This window comes from Doryrhamphus excisus, linkage group LG12 (assembly GCF_037039965.1).
Source record: "Doryrhamphus excisus strain RoL-2023G ecotype Guam linkage group LG12, RoL_Dexc_Guam_v1.1, whole genome shotgun sequence".
Taxonomy (NCBI): domain Eukaryota; kingdom Metazoa; phylum Chordata; class Actinopteri; order Syngnathiformes; family Syngnathidae; genus Doryrhamphus; species Doryrhamphus excisus.
In genome coordinates, this window is record NC_136368.1 from 499,968 (window position 1) to 520,635 (window position 20,668).

A 20,668-nucleotide genomic window follows, 5' to 3' on the forward strand; every position below is an offset into this window, starting at 1 on the left:
GCGTCTCGTCTCTCGACAGCTTTCCACGCCGGCCTCAACGTGGGCCGTCTGTGGGAGTGAAGGCTGGAATTTGTCTCAGACGTCAACAGTCGCGGCCACACGAGGACACCCACCACCACGTGCAGGATTGGATTCCGTCTAAGTCCACGTTATCGAGAATGTCGACTTATCAAAGGACACTTCCCAACACATTTGTGACTTCATCTGTTCCAGTGTCAAACTGTGGTCGTCATAGCAGCATTGAAGTCACATTTAAACATTCTTATCTGTCATGCAAGTGGAAAATTGCTTGAATACATGAGCTGCTAGTTCAACATTCTGCCATGTTGGGTGGGCAACAACCGCAATCAAGCATTTGTGATAACTTGCAATGAGTCTCTCATGTGGTTCCAGATATTACAGCAAGCCTTCCAGGTCTTAAAGCAGCAAAACTGCCCCAGACCATCACACTACCACCACCACGTTTGACTCTGCTTTTCATGAAATGCCAGATGTGATGGGACACACCTTCCAAGACGTTCAACTTTCGTCCAAACAGACCACAGAGTATTTTCCCTAAAGGTCACCAAAAGGTCATGAACACTGACCCCCACTGAGGGAGGCCTGCACCTTTAAGATGTTGTTGTGGGGTCTTGATGTGGAGGAGTGATGGAGGACACCTCATCCTTGTCATCAGTGTTTACCAAGCATGTAATTAGCTGCCAAATAGTGATCCATAAGGAAACAATGGAGCCAGGTATGTTTGCTGAGCGATTATGTGGTCTTTGCTCCCACTTTGTCTCCGTCTTCTAAGCGCATGCTAAGCTACTCATGGTGCAAACACATGACTTCCTACAGCGCCGACCTGCATCGGCGTCATTATACCCTTTGGTCAACTACTACAACTTTCTATCAGATTGAGAATGTGTTGTCATGACGACAGGATCAGACCCCTAGACCAGGTGTCCAACCTGCAGCGTCCTCATACATATGGTTAAAATGAGCCTGCGTTTGAGATCCTTACACAATATGGCTGCCACCATGGCCCACTGCATCCACGGCACGGGTGTATTTTATATCTGCCAGTATCCATGGTATTCCCAATGTGTCGAGAGCCCGGGGGCCCCTTATTGTGTCCTTCTTCCCCAAGCATCGCCTCATGTTGCAGTAGGTTCATGCACAGCCCCGCACGTTTGCAAGCGTTGCCACCTGGTGGTGTAAAAAGAAACTGCACGGCCTTCTTTGGCAAGTGTGGACTCTTACTTTGTAGGACTAGAGGTGGAGGTTTGATAGTGTTGTGTTCAAAGTGTAACTGTAACTATGAGCACTGATGCAGGCGGTCCTCCGTGAGTTCGGTAAACAATGAAGGCCGAAGATCAATGGAGTTTATTTTTGTGTACATATTACACCACGGAGCCGGAAATTACAAAAAGGATCAACAGGAACGAGCGGTTAGCATGTTGGCCACAAGGGTTCGATCTCTGTGTGGAATTTGCATGTCCATAGGTATGAATGTGAGTGTGAATGGTTGTTTGTGCCCTGTGATTGGCTGGCCACCAGTCCAGGGTGGACCCCGCCTCTCGCCCTAAGACAGCTGGGATAGGCTCCAGCACCCCCCACCCTAGCGAGCATAGCAATCAACAGGAACTGCATTTGTGAGCTTCCTAATCACGCCGGACTGCTGTAGCTAGCATGCTAACTGTGTGGGTTAACACCTGGCATGATCGCGCTGTGTGTCAATGTAAGATAATAACATGTCTGAAATGCTAACATGCTGCAAACAGTTAGCATGCTAACACAAAACCACTCTCTATGTAAGCCAACACTAGCAAAATTCAGCATTTTTGTGTATGTTAGCATACTGGCTGTTAGCCTGCTAACACTGCACATTAAAACGCTAAGTTTATACCTTTGAAAATAACAAACAAGCTAACATGATCATTTTCGTGTACCAACAAAGCATAACAATGCTTACTGTTTATGTAAGTTTACACATATAAAATAGCTTAAATGTTACCATAACTTAGTAAACTAGCAATGTTAACATGCTAACTGTTAGCATGTTAAGATTGAACATGATTGAACAACTCCATCGATGTAAGTTTATACCTTTTAAATAGCAAAAATGCTAACATGCTCATGTTAGCATGCTAACAGTTGTCAGTAATATAAAAACAATATCCATATTGTTTGTATTCTTGGCACCTGAGGACGTCAACTCTCATTTTTCAAGTATTGTCGGCACTTCCAAAGTAACATTTTACCCGACCGTGTGAAGGCTCACTGCCTCGTCTAACTTCCTGCTTCGGTCCCGCCATCGCCCACATCCCCCCCCCCCCAAAAAACCTCGCCCATCTATTCGTCCTCTCAGAGCTCGACGGTCCTCACGTGGCTTCCGGCAGGCACGGCCTTCAGGACGCTGGCGGGCAAACACTCGGACTTCTCGGCGGTGCTTCCGCAGCAGGACCAGTGCGGCTTCCCGGGATGACCCTTGTGACTGTGACCGCAGCCTTGAAATCCTCCTGGAGGCAACACAAACATTATTGGTGGCCGGGTAATCGGAATTTCCAGATGTTCCACAATCAACCAGGATTCCTTATTTAGAAATGGAATATTTTGCGAGATAGAGCATAGTAAAGCTGTTTAAGACCTTATAAATATGCTTTTTAACATGATCAGAGCCCTCCAGACATGACGTAACACCCCTATAGTCGCCAACTTCATAACTTAGTTGACATAAGACATAAATGAAATATAATGTAGACTCACATGTTCCCTGGAAACAAGGAACAGAAAATATTTATTTGAGGGCGGGACTACTGTACAGTGAATACGTTATAAAATGTCATAAAATAAGAGAAACGATAGTTTGTGATATATTTTGTCAAATTCTTATCTTATCTTCTCTTTATGAAATCTGTATTATTTATTTGTTTGTACGGTGTCTAATAAGATTAAAACTAAAAACAAAACTAAATAAAACTAAACTAAATAAAAACAAAAAACATAATAAATACAAAATAAATTAATATAACAATTTCAGAAACAAATCTATATAAATATGAACAAAGTCTATTTACAAATAAAACATATTTCAGCATATAATAAATATTCATATTTAAGAAATAACATTTTCTTTGTTGCCATTTTCCAATAAAATCCGTGCATTCCTACTTTAAATTCCCATCCCATTCCAAGATAGTATGGCAACAACATAAACTCCCAACTTGATTTGATGGAGCTACTGGGCGTTGAGGTTCTAGTGTGTGGATGCAGCAGCAGCATGAGGAGGCCTGAAGGTACCTGGCATGGTTCCTGGACAGCCACAGCGAGCCTCCTTGGCTCCTCCGCTGGAGCAGAAGGAGCAGCAGTGGAACGTGCCCGTGTGGCGCCTCGGCTTCTTGTGCACGCTCAACACGAACGGAGAACCCTGGAGAGACCAGACCGGTCTATGAACGGACGGACGCCACGCCCACGTCCTGTGGAGTCTTCACGAACCTTCACGTGCTGAGCTCTGACACAAACCCACACGGAGTACATCCCCGCCTCCTCGGGAGTGTAGGAAACCTCGTAGGAGCCATCGTTGTGGTCTTCCACCGTGGCCTCCACCGTGCTGGATGGAGATAAGCCAGATCATGGATAGAACTCCAGCCTCGGCTGATGGTCGTTTAGATGTTCACGCGCCCACCAGTTCTTCTTGTCCCTGTGAAGGATGCTGACCAGGACGTGATCGCCCCCCCGGGCCATCGGCTCCCCGGCAGAGTCGCGGCAGACGAGAGTGAAGTGACCCCGCTGGCCCTCGCTGGCCCGCCGCAGGCCTGAGGACACACGATGACGGGAGAACCAAGACCACAACGCCACCTGGCCACCCCCCCCCCACCGACGGGCGCTTACCTTCTCCTTCTGTGATGCACTTGCTGGGGTCCACCGCCTTGAAGTGAATGACACCCACCAGCGGGAAGCCCCCCGCCTCCCCCGCCGCCTCCCCGGCGTCAAAGCGGATGGCGCCGCCATCGTCGGGGAGGAGGGCGGCCAGGTGGGGGTCTCGGCTTCTCTCTGCCAAGCCGCTCAGCCTCCGCAGAGTCACGGCCTTGGCGCTGAGGATCTCCGCGTCCGAGCCGCAGCTCAGCAGCCTCTCGGCGAAGTCCACGGCGCCGCGCACGTCGCACGCGGCCTGCTGCAGCTGCGCCCTCTGCAGGTGGAGCTGGTTCCTGTCAGACGGCAACAAGGCATGGATGTCAGGGTGGAGACCGGCGTCCATCTTGTCACAAGCTCGCTACCACACCTGCGTTGTAGGCGGAGCTCCTCCAGGCGGCGTAACAGAGACAGGCAGTGTGCTTCCACCGCGCTGGCGTATCCTCGTGCAAACGCCCTCACCTCATCGGCCGTGGCCTCCACTCTTTGCTGCAAAGCCTGCTGGGAAAGCTCCACCTGGAGAACACGGCAACACAAAGAGAAAGAAGAACGAGGAGGCGTGTCAGCGAGGGCGGAGCCAGACCCAGGATCACCTTCTGCAGGGTCTGCTCCAGAAGCTCCAGGTGGGGTCGCAGGGTGACCGTCACCAACGCCCTGATGCGGTCTCCGTGGCGGTCGATGACCTCGAGAGTGGGGCAGCAGTGGTGGTCGACGTGCAGCGTGGCGGCGCATTCCAGGCACACGGGGAGGTCACATGGCTGGCAGAAGAGGCGGAGCTCCTGGCCGGGATGTTGGGAGCAGAGGACGGGACGACAGAGACGACCTCCGGATTTGAGGTCCTCCAAACGCTGAATGGGGTGAGACGCTGTGCGCCTCTGACGCCTGTGGACAAACACGGCAACGAATAACAATCCTCCTTTCACAAAGAGGCGGGTCCACCCTGGAGTGGACAGCCAATCACAGGGCACATATAGACAGACAAGCATTCCCACCCACATTCATACCTATGGACAGGTATTTTGGAGTGGCAAATTAGCCTAGCATGTTTTTGGAATGTGGGAGGAAACCGGAGTACCCGGAGAAAACCCACGCAAGCACGAGAGATGCCCAACGGAGATTCGAACCCACGTCTCCCCTGTGTGGCCAACATGCTAACCACTCGGCCTGTTCCGTGATATTATCCTGTTAATATAACTTATTTTCATAACAACTTCTACTCCCTATGTAGCGATGTGTTTTCAAAATATAACTATAAACGAGTACATACATTTTATAAAGGAGTTAAAAGTAGTTTGGGACGTGGAATACTGTTATTTATTTAGTTAAAAAAAATGAAAACACTGCAGAGGAATGCGGAAGTAAAAGGCGTACACGCGGAAACGCGGGAGCCGTAGAGGAAGTAGATGCGGAAGTACAAGAGCCGTAGAAGAAGAGTACCTGTGCGCTTGATAACAGAATTCGCACAAGTTGACGCAGCAGACTTCACAGCGGTTCTCGGCGCCCGTCTCGCCGCACAGGTCGCACCCCATCGGGCTGCCGCTCGCCAGCGTCTCCAGGAAGACCTCGTCCAGCGCCAGGTGGTCTGTGCTCAGACCGACCGCCCCCGACGGAGGAAGGTCCACCTCGGAGTCACAGTCGGGACAGAGCACCGTGGTCTTGGCTTTCTCTGCTCTCCCCGCCTGTCCGTCGTCAATCGGGCCGTCCCGGTGACAACCGCGAGCGCCCCTTGAGAACGGCTCCAGATGGTTGATGCAGTCCAGGCAGAAGGTGTGCAAACATGGCAGGATTCTGGGCTCCCGGTACAAACTTTGACACACCTTACAAACCGCCCTGGGATTCCCCGACGCTTTGTCGTGTTCCCTTATCGAAATTGAGGCCGGCTGTTTCTCGTCGGACATTGTTCGAGCCAACAAAAAACAACAAAAACGTGAGGTCCAACTCGGTCCAAAAAGCAGTCACCGTTGAGGGAAAACTTGTGTAATACCGCGAATCGCTAACACTCGGGTTTTTTAGAAGAAAAGAAATAGTTTTCTCAACTTTCCCTCATTAGCTAAATCCCATAGGAATGCCTTCTTCGGTGCGTTCACGGTCCCCATTGGGACATCGGATACCTCGGCACCGGCTGGCCAATGGAAGGCAGCCAGGCTCCGGCAGGGGCGGTGCTAACACTTTCGGGGGCCCTCACTGGCCCCCTCTAATGGCACAATTTAACAATGCAGCTATCAATGGTATATTTCTGCATGAAGCAATGAAAATCTTGCATAGTTGACATTTCCACACATTTATTTTTGTAGTAATTTACTGCTAGATACATGTTAGCTTCCTCTAATGACGAGCTAAGGTAATACTGGTTTCACCCCAAACTATTGTCCTCCTAAAGCAGGTAACGGAGGACGCACACAGCGACCATGCAGTGTGATGCTAGCAGGGCTGATGCGGCATCGTAGGTGAAGCGGGTTCTCTCTGAAACGTCAGAGCCTGGAATGTATGACACAGAAACAAATGTTCAACTTAGTTTTGGAAAATGTTGCCACAAAAGTTGGAGTGGCGTTTTTAAAAATGACAAATCTATTTAAAGAAAATATATGTTATATAGTATAAAGTATGCTTTTTTAACATTAATAGAGCCATTTAGACATGAAATAACACCCCTATAGTCACCTCTCTATAGTCACACTCCCATTACCCAATATAGCAGCCATAATAACTCTATTCATGTTTTAAGTATTACCAGTAGAGCATCTGGCAGTAACTGACCTGTCACGGTGGCATCAGCGTGGGCCGTCACCAGGCGGTTGTGGATCCTGCAGGTGTACGTGTCGCTGTCGTTGATGGGCTGCAGAGTGCTGACCACACGGAATATCCCGGAAGATATCTCCTGGAAGTCGGTGTTCCCCTGCAGGACGTTGCCGTCGGCGTCCAGCCACGTCACGTTGGGCCTGGGGAACCAGCGCCTTGCCTCGGCTGTCAGGGCGCCGTCTGAGAATGTGAACGTGGGTGCTGTGAAGGCTGGCGGGAGGAGCACATGATCAGGAAGTATTCACGACCGGCAGGGACATATTCAGGAATGTTTTGCAACAAAAAGTTGCGTGCAGAAACACCATGGCCCACTCCCATAGACATAACGGGACATAAGACATATTTGGTACAGTAATTGTGTTTACAACCTTTGTAAAGTATGCTTTTTAACATTATTAGAGCCCTCCAGATGTGAAATAACACCCCTATAGTCACCTTTACACTCCACATTACCCAATATAGCAGACATAACGGGACATAAGACATATTTGGTACAGTAATTGTGTTTACAACCTTTGTAAAGTATGCTTTTTTTTTAATTATTAGAGCCCTCCAGATGTGAAATAACACCCCTATAGTCACCTTTACACTCCACATTACCCAATATAGCAGACATAACGGGACATAAGACATATTTGGTACAGTAATTGTGTTTACAACCTTTGTAAAGTATGCTTTTTAACATTATTAGAGCCCTCCAGATGTGAAATAACACCCCTATAGTCACCTTTACACTCCATATTAGCCAATATATTAGACATAATAACAGGACATAAGACATATTTGGTATAGTAAATCAGTTTACAACCTTTGTAAAGTATGCTTTTTAACATTATTAGAGCCCTCCAGATGTGAAATAACACCCCTATAGTCACCTTTACACTCCACATTACCCAATATAGCAGACATAACGGGACATAAGACATATTTGGTATAGTAAATGTGTTTACAACCTTTGTAAAGTATGCTTTTCAACATTATTAGAGCCCTCTAGAAATGAAATAACACCCCTATAGTCACCTTTTCACTCCATATTAGCCAATACAGTAGACATGATAACAGGAAATAAGGGGGGGTCTGGGTACCTGCTGTCCTCAGGCGGACGCTGACCTCCCCGCTGCCGTCCGAGTAGCTGACGCCGCACTTGTACTCGCCCTCGTCGGCGCGCCTGACGCTCCTCAGCAGCAGGGAGGCGTTTCCTCTGACCAGGGAGTCCGTGAAGAGCTCCGCCCTGCCGCTGTACTGAGAGTCCTGGTCGGCGTTGCTCTCGGCGCCGTCCTCGTAGCGGAAGACGACCCCGGACAGGGAGGTCTTCTCCCACGTGACCGAGACCTGCTTGAAGGTGCTTTGCTCGTCGTCGGTCGGCAGGAAGCAGCTGAGGACTTGGTCTTGGCCCAGGTTGGCCACAGGAAGTCTGTTAAGGCTCTGGACCACTGACAAGGATCCTTGGGTGGGACACAGACACGCAGTTTGGTATATTTAGCACCCCCGTGTGGCTGAAAGGTGAACCGCAGCTAAGCTGTTTGACCTCCGGTCGTCAAAACACCTTCTCGTTCCGTAGCATGAGAAGGTGTTTCATGGCTTACCTGAGAAGGTCAAAGCCAAGATGAGGATGATGATTGAGGAAAAGATGATGATGAGCGTGATCATGCTGCACAAACACACACAAATACACACAAATACACACAAATACACACACCACTATAAACTTGGACAATGTTTTTTTTACAGCGATAAAACAGCAGGATGTGAGGCGTTTAAGGTCTGCTGGGGATCCAGATAACTGTTTTACTTTAGGAATACATTTTGATATACGCTATTTCTTTCATAATATTGTAAGACAGAATTATAGTTCCAATAATATAGATCATAAGATGGCATATATATAATAACTATTAACACAGTATGACAATATTAGCAATTATATGTTCACATATGCTCACAGTTTTCCATTTTGGATGCTGTTGTTTTTTACTTCAATTCCAGGTAACACTTTACAATACAGTACACGCAATGGTACTCGTTCAGAGGAACAAACCTAACCCTGACCACTACTTGTTAGTTCCTCAGTAACTACTCTACTCATTAGTTCCTCATTACTTCTTTAGTTCCTCAGTAACACCCAGTAACTCTATTAATTACTGTATAATTAGTTCATTGATTCCTCAGCAACTACTCCAAATCTATGTCCTTTAGTTCCTCAGTAACACCCAGTAACTCTATTAATTATTGTATAATTAGTTCATTGATTCCTCAGCAACTACTCCAAATCTATGTCCTTTAGTTCCTCAGTAACTACTCATTAGTTCCTCAGTAACAACTCTAAATGTATTTGCATTGGGCTCCCAGTAACTCCTCTTATCATTAGTTCCCTAGTAACTACTTTAAATGCATGCGCTTCAGTTCCACAGTCACTACTCACTAGTTCCTCAGTAACTACTCCATTCATTAGTGTGTAATTGGTTCTTCATTAGTTCCCAGTAACAACTGTAAATGTACGTGGCTTGGTTCCCCAGTAACTACTCTCCTCATTAGTTCTCCAGTAACTACTCCACTCATTAGATCCTCATTAGTTCCCCAGTAGCTACTCTCCTCATTAGCTCCCCAGTAACTACTCTAGTCATTAGTTCCCCAGTAGTACTACCCTTTGGTGTACTCTATTGAAAAGTGATAGCATTGTATTTTTAGAAGTGAATGAACGTAGAAGATGCAAAGCGTAGTAGAAGCCTGGACGCTCACGTGTAGAAGATGATCTGTCCCAGAGACGCCATGGCCGCTCCGACATTTCTTTCCCTACAAAGAAATCCTGGGTGGCGTTGAAGAAGACGTGCGGTAGAAAGACTCCACAAGTGTTTCCAGTCCGCCACCATCAGTCAATATTATCTTTAAGGCGTGGCTACTGACGTGATCCATCCTGTTTGTCTTCATCAAAATAAAGCTGCCTTCTACTGGCACCAGAAAACAGAAGCTTCCAGAATGTACGCCGACTACAGTGGACTACAGTGATGGTGCTGGTCATGGGGGGTCATGGGGTGGGAATGCTGTCACATTATTTCTCATATAAATTCATTCTATTCATATTTTGACTTTGTGTAAAATGGCAGCTTTTAACCCAACTTTCTTGTCATTAAAAATGTACAATATTTGCCATACTTTATTGCCATAATATGACTTTTACCCAAAGCCCATTTTCCAAAGATTACATTTAGTCTCTCGTAATAACGCTACATTTGTACTCAGTATCAAAAATCATTATTGTATATCGTTTTCTGTATGTACTTATAACCGTTTAGGAATACTGCCTTGCATTTTAGGTTGTCAAGTGTCTTTCTTCTGCAGCTGAGCTACTGTAACCAAGAAATGTACCTAATGGATCAATATGTCTGTCCAGGTCTCACCCACCGACTTTGACTGACAGGTGTCAGATCTGCTGCTGCGACTACGAGCGGGGTGGCAGGTTGAGGATGCCGCCTTGTTTCCACGACGACTACGATCTAAGTCAGAGAACACTGCAGACAGGAGACCACGGAAGACCCCTGGACATCAGCAGGTGCTGTTGACATCGGTTCCTGGGAGTTGAGCTCCATCCACGCTATGACTTTAGCAACAACAATGGAGGCTAATACTAGCAAGTATGTTTATTTTGGGTTCAACTGGTACCCAAAAGGTGCTGATCGGGAGCAAGTGGTGGTGAGGAGAGGAAGTATTTATAGAGTTTATTTTTGGGGGGGGCGTTTATTTTGCCAATATGGCCATCTCCAAGCGATACCAACAACTGACCTGATCTTCTCTCACTGTTTTCTTCCTGTTGTAGGACTTAAGTTATCCTCTCAACATGTTTTTGGTAAGACAGACCCAATCCAGAACTGATCTATACAGACCGTGGACCAATGCTCCTCAAAGTCCTGCTAACTCCCAAAGGAAGGTGGATCCTCACGGCCCCAGTGGTGTCCAGGAGTGAAGATATCAACTAAAGCGTCAACCAAGAGTCTCAGCCCGTCCAAAGTTTTCTCCAAAGTGTATTCAAAAATGATTTTTTAGTTTGATGTTTCTGCGGTCTGGCTGAAACGTCCATCTTGCCCCCCTTACATACTGCTGGACACACTCTGCACCTCTGCATCCTTCTGAAGAACTTCTTCACCTTTTGCATATATTCTCCCGACTCACTGTCCTGAAGGGAAACGTCTGAAGATTCTGGCTTGGAAATATGAAGGACTTTTTTCTTTTTTAAATGATGACAGTCTTTTGAAATCTTCACCTTGTGCGTCTTCTTGTTTCTTTCAGGAGCTTTGGATGAAATGCTTTGGAAATGCTTGGAGGTCTCAATATTTTCTTTGGTTTTTGTGTCCTCCAGAACCGCAAAGAGACTATGCGGACAAGGGTGCTTTGGGGCGTCTTCCTCCTCAGACCCAACGGGGTGGATTTTCTGCTTGTGTCGTTTCACGACGCCTTTCAAGTCTTCAGAGTTGTTGGGAGCGCTTGGGGAGGTTTCCGTGACGTTCTCAGGATGTTCTTCTGCAACAGATGACATTCTTACACATCCTGCATATGAATAAAGTCTCCAGCATGGAAGTACTCACCCAGGACGTCCACGGGAAATTGTTGATGTCCTGAGAGTGTTCCAGGAGAGTGCTTGGGCAAGAGAACATCCTCGGTCGCCGAAGCTCTTCCTTCATCGAGTCTAACATCTAAAACGTTGTCCCCAGTAGCCTCTGGACCGGAGGCTACCTTCAGGGTTCCGGCAAGTGATTCGGCTTGTGCAAAGTCTTTTTCAATGTCTTGAGCTCTTCTCACTTTTCGATGTCTTTTCTTGACTGGGATGAAGTCTTTGGAGGCCACGTCCTCGGCGTCGTAGTCCTCCACCTGACTCTTCAAAGCATGGAATAAGGTTCTGGAACACGTTTTAATTGCATCACTGAAGTACCGCTCCAGAAGATCTGGCACCATGACTTTTTCCTCTTGTGGCAAAGAGCTTAAAGACTTTGAAGCAACTTTGAACGTGTGTTTGATCTCCTGTGAAAACCCCGGAACTGAAACGAGGCCTTCAGCAAAGAAAGACTCTTCTCGTGGGAAAGTTTTCAAGGATTTTGATGCAAAGTCGGGGATGACTTTTGAATACTGGTTCTCTGACGGTGATGTTCTCCAGGGTTTGGATGCCATGTCTTCAACATGATGAACTATGCCCTCATAGATGGAAGTGGAGGCCGTTTGGATGGCTGCCCGGATGTCATCCTCCAAGCATACCAGGGCAGGAGCAAAGTCTGGTGAACCGGTTTCACCTTTGACGGGTTCTGGAGTTGATTCCTTGCAGGCTTTTTCGGAGACTTCTGTCTGGTCCTCATGTGGAGATGACTGTGTGGAGGTCTTGGAGTCCAAGGGTGGAGCTCCACCTGTAGTCTGCCCATCTCGTGGAGATGTGCTCAAGGATTTTGATGGTTTCTCCTTGTCCTTATGATCATCATTACCAGCCTCCACAGCTTCTGACTCCTGAGAAGAGCTGGTCTGGTGTGGCGTTCCCTGCACTTCCTGCCCCTGTAGTGGTACTGGACTTAAGGATTTTAAGGGTTGATCACTCGTAACCTGCGCAAAGCCTGACCCTTGAGAAGTAGAACCCAAGGGTGGACTAAGACCTGAAGTCTGTCCCTCTTGCAGTGATGGGTTTGAGGTTTCTAGGTTCAAAGATTTTGGGTGTGTCTCTTTATGTAAGTCAGTATCAACCTTTGCAGGACTGGAAGAACCCGTTATTGGGGATGGTCGCTCTTCTATCTGCTGCTCTTCTTGTGATGGCCTCAAGGACTTTGAGGGACTCAAGGATTTTGAGGGCGTCTCTTTGTTCACGTCAGTATCAACCTCTTCACAAGAACAGGTCAAGGGGGGCGTTCCATCACCTTTCTTCTCCTGTTGGGATGGACTCAAGGATTTTGAGGGTGTATCTTTGTTTACGCTAGTATCAACCTCCAGAGGATGGGACTCTTGACAAGAACAGGTCAAGGGGGGCGTTCCATCACCTTTCTTCTCCTCCCGTTGTGATGGACTCAAGGATTTTGAGGCAGTCTCTTTCTTAACGTCAGTATCAACCTCCACAGGATGGGACTCTTCGCAAGAACAGGTCAAGGGGGGCGTCCCATCACCTTTCTTCTCCTGTTGGGATGGGCTCAAGGATTTTGAGGGCCTCTCTTTGTTTACGTCAGTATCAACCTCCACAGGATGGGACTCTGGACAAGAACAGGTCAAAGGGGACGTTCCATCACTTTTCTTCTTCTCCTGTTGGGATGGGCTCAAGGATTTTGAGGGCGTCTCTTTGTTTACGTCAGTATCAACCTCCACAGGATGGGACTCTTCACAAGAACAGGTCAAAGGGGGTGTTCCATCACCTTTCTTCTCCTCCTGTTGTGATGGACTCAAGGATTTTGAGGGCGTCTCTTTCTTAACGTCAGTATCAACCTCCACAGGATGGGACTCTTCACAAGAACAGGCCAAGGGGGGCGTTCCATCACCTTTCTTCTCTTGCTGTGAGGGGCTCAAGGATTTTGAGGGCGTCTCTTTGTTTACTTCAGTATCAACCTCCACAGGATGGGACTTTTCACAGGAACAGGCCAAGGGGGGTGTTCCACCACCTTTCTTCTCCTCTTGCTGTGAGGGGCTCAAGGATTTTGAGGGTGTCTCTTTGTTTACGTGAGTATCAACCTCCACAGGATGGGACTCTTCACAAGAACAAGTCAAAGGGGACGTTCCATCACTTTTCTTCTTCTCCTGTTGGGATGGGCTCAAGGATGTTGAGGGCGTCTCTTTGTTTACGTCCGTATCAACCTCCACAGGATGGGACTCTTCACAAGAACAGGTTAGGGGTGGCGTCCCATCACCTTTCTTCTCCTGTTGTGATGGGCTCAAGGATTTTGAGGGCGTCTCTTTTTTTACGTCAGTATCAACCTCCACTGGATGGGACTCATCACAAGAACAGGCCAAGGGGGGCGTCCCATCACCTTTCTTCTCCTCTTGCTGTGAGGGGCTCAAGGATTCTGAGGGCGTCTCTTTGTTTACGTCAGTATCAACCTCCACAGGATGGGACTCTTCACAAGAACACGTCAAGGGAGGTGTTCCATCACTTTTCTTCTCCTGTTGGGATGGGCTCAAGGATTTTGAGGGCGTCTCTTTGTTTACGTGAGTATCAACCTCTTCACAAGAACAGGCCAAGGGGGGCGTTCCATCACCTTTCTTCTCCTCCCGTTGTGATGGGCTCAAGGATTTTGATAATTTCTCTTCATCTAATGGATGACAAGAACAGGTCAGGGGGGTCTCATGTGGTGATGGGCTCAAGGATTTTGAGGGCGTCTCTTTGTTTACGTCAGTATCAACCTCCACTGGATGGGACTCTTCACAAGAACAGGTCAAGGGGGGTGTTCCATCACCCTTCTTCTCTTCCCGTTGTGATGGGCTCAAGGATTTTGAGGGCGTCTCTTTGTTAACGTCAGTATCAACCTCTTCACAAGAACAGGTCAAGGGGGGTGTTCCATCACCTTTCTTCTCCTGTTGTGATGGACTCAAGGATTTTGAGGGCCTCTCTTTGTTTACATCAGTATCAACCTCCACAGGATGGGACTCTTGACAAGAACAGGTCAAGGGGGGTGTTCCATCACCTTTCTTCTCCTGTTGGGATGGACTCGATGATTTTGAGGGCATCTCTTTCTTAACGTCAGTATCAACCTCCACAGGATGGGACTCGTCACAAGAACAGGTCAAGGGGGGCGTTCCATTACCTTTCTTCTCCTGTTGTGATGGGCTCAAGGATTTTGAGGGCGTCTCTTTGTTTACGTGAGTATCAACCTCCACAGGATGGGACTCTTGACAAGAACAGGCCAAGGGGGGTGTTCCACCACCTTTCTTCTCCTCTTGCTGTGAGGGGCTCAAGGATTTTGAGGGCGTCTCTTTGTTTACGTCAGTATCAACCTCCACAGGATGGGACTCTTGACAAGAACAGGCCAAGGGGGGTGTTCCACCACCTTTCTTCTCCTCTTGCTGTGAGGGGCTCAAGGATTTTGAGGGCGTCTCTTTGTTTACTTCAGTATCAACCTCCACAGGATGGGACTCTTGACAAGAACAGGTCAGGGGGGGCGTTTTATCCCCTTTCTGCTCCTCACGTTGTAATGGGCTCAAGGATTTTGATGGCGTACGTTTTCCTACTTCACCAGAACCCTCCATATCCAATTTGTGGTCTTCTTGTGCTGATGGACTCGTGGCTTTTGGTGGCCTATCTTGGTCCCTATCAACCCCTGCAGGGTGAAACTCCAGACAAGTATCATCAGCACAATCCTCCTCTGACGCCATGTCTTCTGATGTGACGTTATCATAATCATCTTTCCTCATGCTCTGCCTGCCACTGGAATATCGAGAGGATTCCGGAGTCAAAAGCTTGTCGTTGGCAATGGACGACGGTTCTCCGTTCTGCTCCTCTTTGGACAACACGCTCTGGGATTTAGATGCCACCCCCTCATCACTATAAACCGCTGTGGGATCTACCACCGGACTAATGGCTTCACAGGTTTCCCCAAGTTGCCGTTCAGGAGATGACCGTGCCACAGCGGGGGGGTCCTTTCCTTCACCATCATGGCCTGCCTCCTGACTGGAGGGCGGTGTGACCACGCCTTGTGTGTCACGTCCCGTGAAATACTCAGAGGTGGTAGTACCTGCTTCGGGGCAGGTTCCATCAGCCCAATTGCTACACGGCACGTCTTCTTGAGCACCCGAAACATCTTCCTCCGCTTCTTCACTGTCCAGAGCACTGAGGTTCAGGGTCTCCACCAACTCTGAGTAAAGCCTATTGGAACTATCATTATTTTCAGAAGACTCCATGTCCTTGCCCAAGGGTATACTGCAAACATGGATTATCCCGCCTGAGGAAGGTCATCATCCTTTGCGTGTCACATCTCTGCGACCGCTTGTGAACGCAAGGCCTCAGTGACCAGGTGACATCTTTTTAAATGTCAACACACGCCGCCTTCGATGAACAGACACGCCGCCTTCGGTGACCAAACAACAAGCCTTTATGACCACCTGTATTGGGTGACATCATCAGGATTACATCATAGGGTTGCCAGGTGGTCACATGGGACTTATTTGGTCAACATCAGTGTAGGGCTTGTATGGCGGTATGGACTTCCTTTCAACACACAGCCATTATTTGGCCGATACCTGGCAACACCATGGAGATCTAGAACCATCCTAGATCTAGTCCTCTTGGACCTGGAATGGAGCAGAGCTGCAGTCCGTGATGACGTCACTGGTGGAACGGCCTGATGTTACAAACCTTTAAGGAAAAGTGCACTTTTTTTGGGGGGGGGGTTGCCCATCATCCACAATCTTTGAAATATATCGGGTTCCACTTTCTGTGTGTTCCAAAGAGAGAAAATGAGTTAGCATGAATCAGCTAACAAGGCATGTCATGGGACACACATATCTCCTCAAGAACTACTCCACTCATTAGTTCCTCAGTGAGTACGGGAGCTACGTCTGCAAGCGAGTCCGCATGACTTCCACGCCGCTTTAGATGATCGGCCCCGCTTCAGAGGGCGGGGCGCCTTGATTGACAGCAACGCGCCAAACACAAAGGCGTGGAGCGGCGTGGGGTGGCGTGGAGCAGCGTGGGGTGGTGTGGCATGGAGCAGCATGGTGTGGAGCGGCATGGGGTGGCATAGGGTGGCATACAGCGGCGTGGCGTGGTGCGGCGTGAGGTGGAGCGGGGTGGTGTGGAGCGGGGTGGTGTGGAGCGGCGTGGGGTAGCATGGAGTGGCGTGGGGTGGCATGGCGTGGAGCGGCGTGGGGTGGAGTGCTGTGGAATGAAGCGGCGTGGCGTGGAGCGGCGTGGGGTGGAGCAACGTGGCATGGTGTGGAGCGGCGTGGCATGGAGCTGCATGGGGTGGAGTGGCGTGGGGTGGAGCGGCGTGGCATGGTGTGGAGCGGCGTGGCATGGAGCGGCGTGGGGTGGCGTGTAGCAGCTGCAGTCTTGTGCTGTGACTTTTACGCAGCACAGATAATGGCGATTGGTCCCGTTTAATCCTGTGGGACCAATGTTGATTTATGATGTTATCTAAAAGTAGATGGTGCTCATGGGTTACATGTCAGGGAAGACTTTCATGACAGTACAGTACAGTACAATACGGTACAAATACAGACTATTACTATTAGAAGAAATATGACATATTTAAGCCATTTACTACCAACATGTATTTATACATGTTATTCATGAACGCTGGTTTTGCATGACAGGAAAAAAGGGGCCATGCCAAAAGTCTCCATCACTGCATTTGACTCCAGATCATAACAAAGACTGATCCAGAATTGTGTCTTATTTATGTTATTCTATACTACTACTACTATATTAGGCAACAGGATGTAAAGGTGATTATAGGGGTGTTAGTACATGCCTAGAGGGCTCTACTAGTAGCATCAATAGAAGGTCATAAAGAGGAGTACTACATGAATACTAAATACTTGGTGGTGGTGGTTACTTTATAAGCTCTTGTACCTTGGTCCTGTCAACCTGAAGGTTCCCCTTGGGGGACCAATGAGGCATCTTATCCTAATTAGCAAACCACTTCCACTTCCCTTGGCACTTGGCTTGGTTGCGTTTCCACGGTGACAGCGCCGATGTCACGGATCCCGTGTGGATCTGTGTGGATCCTGTCACGCTGGACCAAAGACAAGAGGAGGCGATGTCATGCTGACGCCTCCATCAGGTGGTCCAAGTGCAACCAGGCCTCGGAGGCGGGGCTTGCATACATGGGCTCCATATAGCCCAGAAGCCGGTCCCGCCCTCAAACAGACTCCAACCCAGGCCAACATGAACATGAACCCGACTCTGCTCGCCGTCCTCACCTTCCTGCTGCCGCTCGGTGCCGAGGCCCAGGAACCCGCCTGTCAAGTTGTCTGGTAGCACGCCCATGTCCGCCGTTCGCTGTGGTTCTCGGTCTTCACGCCTCCCGTTTCCCGTTTTCCCACAGGATGTTCAGGGTCAGCTGTGTGGAACCTTTCAACGCCCTGGTGGGCCAAGCGGCGGCGTGGAGGGGCCAGACCTGCAAGGACAGCCTGGCGGAGACGTGCAGGTACCAGGTAAATGCACCATGTTCTAGTCCAAGTTCTAGTCCAAGTTCTAGTCCAAGTTCTATCCAAAATGGATGAAAGTTGATGAAAGAGTTGTGAGCACGTGCAGGAAGGTCATGTCGTCACACCCGCTCGTGTTGCTGTGATGTTTAGTTCGTCAGGTACTCGCCGTCCGTCCTCCAGATGACACACACCTCGCCCGCCGCCAACACCACCGCCCAAATCACCTTCCAGTTCAGCCCCCCGTCCTCCCCCAAGTTCTGCAAAGTCAAGGTGTGTCTCGCCCTGAGGTACGCCGGCATGACGTCACATCTTGGTCACCTCCTGCGTCCTTGTCTCCTTCCCTATCAGGCGTCCAGCACCTCCTCCGTCCTCGGCCCCGCCAGCGCCCCCACCGACTACTGCCTCCTCTACAACCTGATGAACGGTGAGCCACGATGCGTTCAAGGACCCGAGCCATTCACTCCATGTGCGTTTCTGATGCTCCTTCCTCGCCAAACAGCCAGCGGGATGACCAAGGCGCCCGGCTTCAAGGAGATCTGCTTCGGACAAATGTGTCCCTCCAAGGAGACGGCGCCGTGCCTGCAAGGTGGACGCGCCCGCTGAGATGCTGACCACGCCTGCTGAGATGCCGACCACGCCGTCTGAGATGCCGACCACGCCGTCTGCTCCTTCCTGTTTATGCGCCATTGTCATTAATGCCGCCGGCAATACTCACTCTTTTGTTTGTGTCCATTTTGTTACACTTCCTGTTGGCTAACATGCCGCCATGTTGTCATCCATTCATGACTTAGCGTGACCTAGAACTGCAGTACCAATGTGGTATTCTGGTGGTAAACCATTCTGACCTAGAACTGTAGTACCAATGTAGTATCCTGGTGGTAAACCATTCTGACCTAGAACTGTATGTAGTACCAATGTAGTATTCTGGTGCTAAACCATTCTGACCTAGAACTGTAGTACCAATGTAGTATTCTGGTGCTAAACCATTCTGACCTATAACTGTAGTACCAATGTAGTATTCTGGTGGTAAACCATTCTGACCTATAACTGTAGTACCAACGTAGTATCCTGGTGGTAAACCATTCTGACCTAGAACTGTATGTAGTACCAATGTAGTATTCTGGTGGTAAACCATTCTGACCTATAACTGTAGTACCAATGTAGTATTCTGGTGGTAAACCATTCTGACCTATAACTGTAGTACCAACGTAGTATCCTGGTGGTAAACCATTCTGACCTAGAACTGTTGTACCAATGTAGTATTCTGGTGGTAAACCATTCTGACCTAGAACTGTAGTACCAATGTAGTATTCTGGCCATTTCTCCCCCCACAACTTTTAACTTTGGTCTCATAAATGTTCTTCTCATAATATTTAGTATTTATAATATTTATACTTTATTTTGGTCATATCAGAACTGTTCTGCAAACTAACCCCCCCCCCCCAAAAAAAAATAAAAAATAAAATAAAAATGTATTTGCTGTATTTGCTTTTTGGGTTTCTGATGTTAGAACTTGTGTCCTACTAAATGTTTTTATTCTTTATTATTTCAAGTTAAATTATATTCTTGTATTTTCTTGTATATTCTTGCTTTATTCTTGTACAATTACTGCTGATTTTTTTATTGTAAACATGAATACATAATAATGAGAAGATGACAGTGGAACTCCTTCATGGTGATCAATTGGTTCCAGACCCGACTTTATTTCCGCTAAGTAGGATTCCTTATTCCCGAATAGAATCATTTGGTAGCTACGACATAGAAAAGGAAGGCTAACAACCTTCTAAATACACTTTTTAACATGATTAGAGCTCTAGACGTAAATAACACCCCTATAGTCACCTTTACACTCCTATTACCCAATATAACAGACACAGTCAGAGAAAATAAGACATATTATAGGAGAGTTGTTTGCTCCGGTTCCTTTTCTACTTCCTGTTTCTGTTTCTGGTCAGTACTTCCTGCAGTGGCTGTGGTGCCGCCAATGTACCACTACTGACACCTAGTGATAGTTACAATAGTTACAATACTCAAATGCTATTTTGTGTTAAATATGAGTGGAGTACAAGTGTAATTGTTGTTGATTAAAGGTCCCAATGATTGTTAAGCAAAGCGTTGGTGTGGTTAAGAAGCAGAGAAAGGGCAGGGTAGAAACCCAAAGATCAGAGTCTAACCCTTCTTTTGGTTTCTACATTATCCATCAAGCCTTAGCACCTTAAGGAATCATCAGAAAGGTCGGTACGGTGAGGGACGGCTTTTGGGAAATGACTGGGATGGAATGAATGAATGAATGAATGAAGTTCATGATGTTCCACATCATGAACTTCATTCATTCATCAACTGGGCTCACCTGGGCAAAGTCATGATGAAGTTGGTAGCAGTTGGTAGCAGTAGCCCAGAGAGAAAGTGGAGATTAGCCGCAGCAAGACGCAGTATGAGGATGCTGAGGTTCACATCGGGAGTGACCAGGATGGACAGGATCAGGAGGGAGTACATCGCAGGAACATTACATGATAGAAGCCTTGGAGATAAAGTTGGGATGTCCAGAGGAGAGCTAGTGAATATATTGGTAGAAGGATGCTGCCAGGTAGGAGGCGTAGCGGAAGACCAAAGAGGAGGTTCATGGATGTGGTGAAGGAGGACAGGAGAGACAGATGCGGAAGCCAGGGTTGGATGGAGGAGGTTGGTTTGCTGCGGCGCCCCCTGGAGGAGTTAGCATAAAGATTTGTATGAGAGTGTATCTTTAGGTGTTTGAATGTGATCTGTGAATGCCTTGGATTTGAACGGTGTGTCATGTGGTCCAGTTTATGCCCGGAAATGCATCTTTTGGCCCCAAATACCTGCAATTTGCTTAAATAGCCATGAATTATCATGA

General features: G+C 48.0%; 4 protein-coding genes across 5 annotated transcripts; 1 reads left to right on the forward strand and 3 right to left on the reverse strand.

Moving 5' to 3' along the window:
* Positions 1 to 1,329: 1,329 nt before the first annotated feature.
* On the reverse strand, positions 1,330 to 6,011 carry trim45 (tripartite motif containing 45). Its single transcript, XM_058081767.2, has 8 exons — positions 5,332 to 6,011; positions 4,488 to 4,776; positions 4,265 to 4,410; positions 3,874 to 4,190; positions 3,668 to 3,797; positions 3,478 to 3,592; positions 3,283 to 3,409; positions 1,330 to 2,501 (listed from the first exon to the last, which is right to left on the reverse strand). The coding sequence occupies exons 1-8, from the start codon at positions 5,790 to 5,792 to the stop codon at positions 2,347 to 2,349; spliced, it is 1,740 nt and encodes a 579-aa protein (XP_057937750.2). The 5' UTR covers positions 5,793 to 6,011; the 3' UTR covers positions 1,330 to 2,346.
* A 156-nt stretch (positions 6,012 to 6,167) lies between these two features.
* On the reverse strand, positions 6,168 to 10,612 carry vtcn1 (V-set domain containing T cell activation inhibitor 1). Of its 2 annotated transcripts, XM_058081768.2 has the most exons (5): positions 9,433 to 10,612; positions 8,280 to 8,344; positions 7,779 to 8,138; positions 6,652 to 6,903; positions 6,168 to 6,372 (listed from the first exon to the last, which is right to left on the reverse strand). In XM_058081768.2, exons 1-5 carry the CDS (start codon positions 9,561 to 9,563, stop codon positions 6,269 to 6,271), a joined length of 912 nt encoding a protein of 303 aa, XP_057937751.2. In that variant the 5' UTR covers positions 9,564 to 10,612; the 3' UTR covers positions 6,168 to 6,268. The 2 variants fall into 2 exon arrangements, with proteins under 2 accessions (XP_057937751.2, XP_078651441.1); XM_078795315.1 differs by lacking the exon at positions 8,280 to 8,344.
* A 10-nt stretch (positions 10,613 to 10,622) lies between these two features.
* On the reverse strand, positions 10,623 to 16,349 carry LOC131135634 (uncharacterized). Its single transcript, XM_058081765.2, has 2 exons — positions 11,274 to 16,349; positions 10,623 to 11,208 (listed from the first exon to the last, which is right to left on the reverse strand). Exons 1-2 carry the CDS (start codon positions 15,541 to 15,543, stop codon positions 10,685 to 10,687), a joined length of 4,794 nt encoding a protein of 1,597 aa, XP_057937748.2. The 5' UTR covers positions 15,544 to 16,349; the 3' UTR covers positions 10,623 to 10,684.
* Positions 16,350 to 17,619: 1,270 nt separating this feature from the next.
* On the forward strand, positions 17,620 to 18,679 carry LOC144901547 (uncharacterized). The gene is made up of 4 exons (XM_078795328.1): positions 17,620 to 17,799; positions 17,944 to 18,063; positions 18,142 to 18,217; positions 18,293 to 18,679. The coding sequence occupies exons 1-4, from the start codon at positions 17,692 to 17,694 to the stop codon at positions 18,394 to 18,396; spliced, it is 408 nt and encodes a 135-aa protein (XP_078651454.1). The 5' UTR covers positions 17,620 to 17,691; the 3' UTR covers positions 18,397 to 18,679.
* The last annotated feature ends 1,989 nt before the right edge of the window (positions 18,680 to 20,668 follow it).